The sequence below is a fragment of the Leptonychotes weddellii genome, chromosome 4, assembly GCF_054177405.1.
Source record: "Leptonychotes weddellii isolate Sample4059 chromosome 4, ASM5417740v2, whole genome shotgun sequence".
NCBI lineage: Eukaryota > Metazoa > Chordata > Mammalia > Carnivora > Phocidae > Leptonychotes > Leptonychotes weddellii.
The window spans coordinates 137,726,413-137,734,464 of NC_138372.1; the positions used below are offsets into that span (position 1 = coordinate 137,726,413).

At 37.2% G+C, this 8,052-nt stretch overlaps 1 protein-coding gene across 9 annotated transcripts in view; it reads right to left on the reverse strand.

Moving 5' to 3' along the window:
* Positions 1–8,052, reverse strand: part of RGS22 (regulator of G protein signaling 22) — a 119,978-nt gene that overhangs the window by 103,718 nt on the left and 8,208 nt on the right. For all 9 annotated transcript variants that reach the window (XM_081817070.1, XM_081817066.1, XM_081817068.1 and 6 more), the window contains exon 3: positions 583–645. In XM_081817070.1, coding sequence (XP_081673196.1) covers positions 583–645 — 63 coding nt within the window. The remainder of the gene's footprint in view (positions 1–582; positions 646–8,052) is intronic.

The following is an 8,052-nucleotide window of genomic DNA, read 5'->3' on the forward strand; positions in this document are numbered from 1 at the left end:
CATGACCTGAGCCGAAGGCAGACGCTTAACGACTGAGCCACCCAGGCGCCCCTCCACATTTATTTTTTATTATTATTTATTTAATTTTTGTACAGAATACTTTTAATGGTTAGAAAAATTCCACCTTTGGGCGCCTGGGTGGCTCAGTTGGTTAAGCGACTGCCTTCGGCTCAGGTCATGATCCTGGAGTCCCGGGATCGAGTCCCGCATCGGGCTTCCTGCTCGGCAGGGAGTCTGCTTCTCCCTCTGACCCTCCTCCCTCTCATGCTCTCTCTATCTCATTCTCTCTCTCAAATAAATAAATAAAATCTTTAAAAAAAAAAAAGAAAAATTCCACCTTTCTTATCCATCCATTCATTCATTCATTTTTATTGTGGTACAACTGACTCAGCTATCTTCAATAATTCCTAAATATGATTCAAACTCAAATGATTAAGTCCATAAAAAGATATAAACTTTACCTAAATGCTTTAATTAATAGTTTTTAAAAATATCCCTGATAAATTTGTCTTACAAGATAATCCAGTGATTACAATATTTTGCTTTGATAATAAATTCCATAGAACATAATAATACACTCACTGGAAGGCTTAGGAATTCATTAAAGTAGTCCACAAGGAAATCATCTGTTGCCAAAGAATCTTCCTGCAAAAACATAAAACACAATATTATGCTTATACTAAGATGTTTTAAAACATGCCAATATTATTCTCTAATTTTGCTTATCAATACATTATAAGGTAGATCTTCAGATCTTTTTCAGTCTGTCAACATCGAATCCTTGCTATAAACAGAACACAGTGCTACAATCTCTGGAAGGAAGAAATAACAAAATAGAACGGAGCATCCTCTTAGAAGATTTCGCTAGCATGCCTAACTGGAAAACAGAACACATGAAAAATACAGCACAGTACTTAAACGAAATGTGGTACAAACCATCACACATGGTAAATTTCCCACAGACTTATTTTCATACATTTATGTATATATTATTTATATTTATATTATACATATTTCATAAAAATAATGGCAGAATCAATAAAGATAGAACTGGTGTTTGGAGTTAAAATGAAATTCAGAATGCATATTTTTAAAATTGCCCCATGGAAGTGATAAACTAAGGAAAGAAAATATTCTACTGCTTCCTCCTCAGAATGAGATAGCTTTAGTAATTTGAGTCCTGCTTAACTTTTGCATGAAGAAAATTTGACAATGCATATGTTCTAAGCATAAATACTGTATATATTTTTTCCATAACTATCTCACCCACCAACATAGTCGCTTTTAAAATTGGCAAAATTGGAAAACCACTGCCAAGAACAAATTGTCTCTTCCAAATAAAACACCTTATTTTATTAGCAATTGTTTCCATTGTGTCAAAAGCACATCATGGCATATTCTGTTATATATAACATGTGTTTATTTTGTTTTTCATAATTATATTTCCACTTCGCAAATCTAACATGAAAGTTGACAATATGTCACAATGCTATTATTTCCATATGGCTGATTATTTTCTTCTTATATTGGTCAATTTAAAAATTTTGTTGAGTATAGTGTTGCAGTAAAAGGAAGATACTGCAGCATATTAACTTGGAAAATACATTTTTCAGGGTAATTTCTTTAAGTATCTGTAGTGCAATTGGAATAGAGTGATAAACAACCACACAGGATGTCTATCAAGGAACTTACTGAAAATCTATGAGCTTTTAAAACAACGACAAACTAAGAATTTAGTTTACTAAAAATCTCAGTTGATTAGAACAACAAACAACTTAGGATCTCATAAATCTTCTGCATTCATAGTACTGCCTCAGTAATATAGTCTCAAAGAATATATTCTGACTCACAAAGATCAAATAAAGCAGAACAAAGCAGATAACATTTGGTGAAGGCTCTCTACAGCTAATAAGCTCTCAAATTTTACCTTTCAAAATGACTTTAATTTTCTGGACTTTATTTAGTGAACTACCTACTTTCTGCTAACTCTTAGGAGAAATCAATTGAATTCAATAAATATTTTTAGGAGCTCCCAGATGGAAGAAGGCACTGTGCTACAATAAGGGTGGCCAGACTTTGCACTACTGGGCTCCTGATCAAAAATCCTCAGTTGGGGAGTGTGAGTATTTTTAATTAATAACAGTGGTAGAGTACAGTCCCTTGTTAATTTTTCTAAAATAGCACTGTATTTTTAAATTTCACCTCTAAAAGAGAATGTATATTTCACAGAGTCAGATGGACCTACATAATGCTTAGAATTTGGCCAGCCACATAGCCAGAAACTTCTAGATAATCCTCAAATTCATATATTCATTTCCTGATGCCTCACCCTTCTCAGAGACTGTAACTCAGTGATTTCTAAACTCTCTGTGATGAAGTAACTGTTTTGTTGTGTTTTTTCCCTAGTCCCTAAGTTTCAGACAAATAACTTGTAAAATACAGTAAGAATGAATTAACTAGAAAATGAAATAAAAGATACACATAATACAAAAGGCCAATTGTTTTTTACTAAATTCAATAGATACAAGCATACTGTCAAAGCACCATAAAGTTTCTAAGCGTTTTCTCTCTATTTCTGAACTCATCTCAGCAAGGACGAAGAGTCTCAGGCAGCTCTGATCCACAAACCTTCATCAAGCAGCAGTGCCCCGACACCCTGGTGAGCAGTTTGCTTTCAGTAACCTCAGGTCTCCCTGAAACCAAGCCACCCTGTAGGGCATTTCCTTGGCATTCAGTCACACCATCGGGTTTCCATTAACAACTACAGAAACTCAAAGTATTCAAAAACATCAAAATCTGGATTTCTCTTCTGAAGTTGTATCTTACTTCCTCCCCATCTGAAATATCAGCACTTCTGCTGCTATTAGGGAGGTTCTACGATAGAAATAAGCATGAGGGGCGCCTGGGTGGCTCAGTTGGTTGAGCGTCTGCCTTCAGTTCAGGTCATGATCTCAGGGTCCTGGTATCGAGACCCATGTTGGGCTCCCTGCTCAGCGGGGAGTCTGCTTCTCCCTCTGCCCCCCACCCCCGCTTGTTCTTGTTCTCTCTCTCTCTCTCTCTCTCAAATAAATAAATAAAATCTTTAAAGAAAAAAGCATGGTCTCCAAGTGCCATTTGCTCTGTCCTCCTGTTGCACTTTAACGGGAAGGCCTGCACTTCTCTAAACAAATGAGCATTAATTACCTTCCCACTGAAGTTTCTGGTCCAATGTATTCAGACATCTTGTCATAATGAGAATCTTATTCAACCCTGGACTTATTATTTATTTATCCTTATTTGTTAAGGATCTTAATAAAACCTTTATTCTCAAAACCCTTTATTTAAAAAAAAATTTTTTTAAGCCCTGGATCTGAAGAAGCAGCTCAGTTACTCTAGTAAGTCTCCACAATCTAGTCACATGGCCGTATTAAAATGAACTAAGTCGCATATTTGGGATTAATATATTCCAAATAACCAATAAACTGGTGATGGTTACTAATGGTACAATGAAGAAGAACACTGAGTTACAATCAATTCCTCCATTACATCATTTCATGGACCCGACTGCAAAATTTGCAACACAGATTCTCTGCTGAATGATGCAAGAGAAGGCAGAACATTTTTTTCAGAATTGAATACACACTTGAAACCTGTTTTTTTATGTACTACAGGTGTGCCATCTGTGAAAGTGAAGTCAGCTTTTCCGTTTTTAGTCCAAACTTCTCAAGTTTCTTCCTTAAAGAGGGTTAAGCAAAATAGTTTCTATGTGCTGGCTAATTATGGTGGACAAATTTTTTTTGCTTAAAATTTTGTTTTGCTGCACCCTCAAATCAGATAAACTACAATTAGTTCACCACTCTAAAAGTTGCAAGATATACAGAGAAGACCTTGTAAACAAGAAGGATGAAATAAGATAAAGACAGACATAAACCGTAGTCCAAGAAAGAATATGATACATACCAAAAGAAAATTACAATATTAAATGTTTCCTCTCAAAGGAAGGAAACATACTATCTGGTAGGAGGAATCAGAAGAGACTCAAGTGGAAAAATGGCATTTGAAATAACTTCAAATTCTCTAATTAGAAATACCTATATGAGAGGCAATAATGCAGAATTCAGAGAGAAATGCATGAGCAAAGAAAGGTGGAAGGTAAAACATAGTAAAGGTGATCACAGTTAGCTAAGCAGAAGTAGAAAAATAATCCAAGTTTCCAACTTCCTTTCAAGCCATTCACACACAAAGCCATTCATCTAATTTCCAATGCAGAATCCTGTACTGATACACTTTAGATTAAGAATGCTCTCATCAGGGGGGCACCTGGGTGGCTCAGACAGTTAAGTGTCTGCCTTCAGCTCAGGTCATGATCCCGGGGTCCTGGGGTTGAGCCCCACATGGGCTCCCTGCTCAGCGGGAAGCCTGCTTCTCCCTCTCCCTCTGCCTCTGCCTGCCGCTCTCCCTGCTTGTGCTCTCTCTCTCTCTGTCAAATAAAAAATAAATAAATAAATAAAATTTTAAAAAAAGAATGCTCTCATCAGGGATGCCTGGGTGGCTCAGTCGGTGAAGCATCTGCCTTCAGCTCAGGTCATGATCCGAGGGTCCTGGGATCAAGTCTCACATCGGGTTCCTTGCTCAGTGGGGAGCCTGCTTCTCCCTCTGCCTGCTCTGCCTGCCACTCCCCCTGCTTGTACTCTCTCTGTCTCCTTGACAAATAAATAAATAAAATCTTAAAAAAAAAAGAAAGAAGAAGAAGGCTCTCATTAATCAGTGAATAGGACAGACCATATTTCCAAAATTACACCTACCAGGATGCACCTATTTTTGCTGTTTCTTCCTAAAGTACACAGAGTCTTTCTTCTCTCCTTTCTAAACAAGCCAATCACTAGACTAGAGCTTTCCACCAGGATGCAATAAAACAGTGGTGTACAGACAATAGACCCATTAAAGTCTAAAGACAAAGTGGACATCTTCAGCCTTCAAGGCAACCAGGCACAGCCAGGGATGGCTGGAGCTTCCAGGATTGTGATGTCTGGTTGTGAGCAACCTGGTTTGGGACTCCTTGTGTCCATCTCCCTCCCCTGGAGAAGGCGACTGACGAGTTACATCCCACACCTACCGCTCCTCTGTAAGACACTGAGCATAGCCAAGGAGTTGCCTGCTTGGGAAGCCTGCTTCCCCCTCTCCCACAGATTTATTAGCTATCTGTAGAGCATATCACCCTCCCATGAAGCTGCCAGAAGAGATTGTTTGAGATGTCCAAGAAAACCATGCACAGCCAAAGGTGCTGACAGCTTGGAGGAAGGGGGGAAGGGAGATCCTGGAAGGCTACAGATGATGGCCTCAAATCTCTGCCTTCACATATATCAGATATTTCTGTCCACTGGTAACTGATGTATGCCTGTGGTAGTATCCAAGCTAGATACAAGGTGATCACTCAAAAACTGTATGCATATACTGCAACATAGTTTCATCATTATTTAGAAATATTTGATATGAAACATTTTATTGATTTCTAAATCAATTTGTTTACCCTCAGAAATTTTGACATTATATTTGTCATGAGAAGAAGAACTATTAAATTTTAATTTCAACTCTTGCAATTTTGAATGGTTACAAAAAACAGTCTAAAAATTTTTAACTCTTTTTGGGTGAACAGTTTCTTACCTACAGAGACTATTCAAGAATTTTAAGAGATCACCATTAAAAAAATCTAGATTAGTAACTGCATACAGGCATTTCAACCATAAAACTTGATATTAAAAAATGTTACCTACATCCAAAAAAGGAAATTAAGAAAATAATTCGATTTACAAAGAAATTTGCTGCAAAGTAGTAAGAGAAGACATAAATACATGGAAAACATACCATGTTTATGAATTGGAAGACAATATTGTTAAGATGACAATACCACCCAAAGCAATCTACAGATTTAGTACCAAAATCCCCATAACATTAATTATAACAGATCTCCACCAAAATCCCAATAACATTATTTTTTGCAGAAATAGAAAAACTCATCCTAAAACTCATATGGAATATCAAGGGACCGCAAATAGCCAAAACCATCTTGAAAAAGAACAAATTTGGAGAACTCATATATCCTGATTTCAATACTTACTACAAAACTACAGTAATCAAAACAGTGTGGCATAAAAAACAGAGATAGAGACCACTGGAATAGAGTCCATAAATAAACCCTCTCATACATGGTCGAATGGTTTTCAACAAGGGTGCTAAGACCATTCAATGAGGAAAGGACACTATTTATCAACAAATGGTGCTAGAAAACTGAATATCCACATGCAAAAGAATGAAGTTGGACCCTTACCTTATACCATACACAAAAATTAACTCAAAATGGATGAAAGGCCTAAACATAAGAACTAAAACTATAAAATACTTCCCAAAAAACATAAAGATAATTCTTTATGACCTTGTATTTCCCCATGGATTCTTAGACATTACACCAAAAGCATGAGCAATAAAAGAAAAATTGGACTTTATGAAAATTTTAATATTTTGCGCATCAAAGGCATTTATTAAGAAAGTGAAAAGGTGGGGTGCCTGGGTGGCTCAGTCGTTAAGCATCTGCCTTCAGCTCAGGTCATGATCCCAGGGTCCTGGGATCAAGTCCCGCGTCGGGCTCCCTGCTCAGCGGGAAGCCTGCTTCCCCCTCTCCCACTCCCCCTGCTTGTGTCCCTGCTCTCGCTATGTCTCTGTCAAATAAATAAATTTTAAAAATCTTTAAAAAAAAAAAAGAAAGTGAAAAGGCCACCTACAGAATGTAAGAAAATATTTGCAAATCATATATCTGAGAATCAAGAAAAAGATAAACAATCCACATTTTTTAAATGGGCAAATGTCGTGAATAGACATTTCTCCAAAGAAGATATTCAAGTAGTCAATAAGCATGTGAAAAGATGCTCAACATCACTAGCAATAAGATAAATTAAAATCAAAACCACAATGAGATATCACTTCACATCTACTAGGTGGGCTGCAATTTAAAAGAAAAAAAAGTAAAATAACAAGTACTGGTGGGGATGTGGAGAAATTGGGACATTTGTACGCTGCTGGTGGGAATGTGAGATAGTGTAGCTACTGTGGACCATAGTGTGGCAGTTCCTCAAAAAATATTATATATAATTACCATATGACCCAGCAATTCCGATTCTGGGTATATGCCCAAAAGAACTGAAAGCAGAGACTCAAATAGAATTCTGTACACCCATGTTCATAGTGGCATTATTCCTAATAGCCAAAAAGTGGAAGCAACTCAAATGTCCATTGACATACCAAAGGATAAACGAGATGTGGTATATACATACATGGAATGGTATTCAGCCTTAAAAAGGAATAAAATTCTGATTCATGCAACAACAGGGATGATCCTTGAAAATGTTATGCTAAATAAAATAAGCCAGAGACAAAAGGACAAATATTGTGTGATTCCACTTATATGAGGTACCTAGAATAGTCGAATCTTTAAAGACAGAAAGTAGAATAATGGTAACCAGAGGCAAGTTACTGTCTAATGAATACAGAGCCACTTGGGTGGCTCAGTCAGTTGAGCATCGGACTCTTGATTTCAGCTCAGGTCATGATCTCAGGGTTGTGAGACTGAGCCCTGCATCGGGCTCCGTGCTGGGCATGTAGCCTGCTTGGGATTTTCTCTCCCTCTCCTTTTGCCCTTACCCCCCTCCACCCCTGCTTGTGCTCTCAGTCTCTCTCTAAAAAAAAAGAAAGAGAGAAAAAGAAATGTTTAGGGTTGATGTCTATCTTAGGGATACCTGCAACTTACTTTGAAACATAGTTTAAAAGTGGATTGATGGATAAATGGCATAGTGGACAGGATTAGAAACATGTAAAAACAAATGTAGCAAAATGTTAATAACTGTGACATCCTGTTGGTGGGTATATAGGTGTTCACTATACAATTCTTTCAACTTCCTTGTATGTTTAAAGTTTTTCATAATATAATGGAGTGGAGACTTATGTACAAGGAAACAATACCCAAGTCTCTCGGCACCTTATGGACAGCCTTCTTAGCCTCCTGTGTACTAAATGACAGAT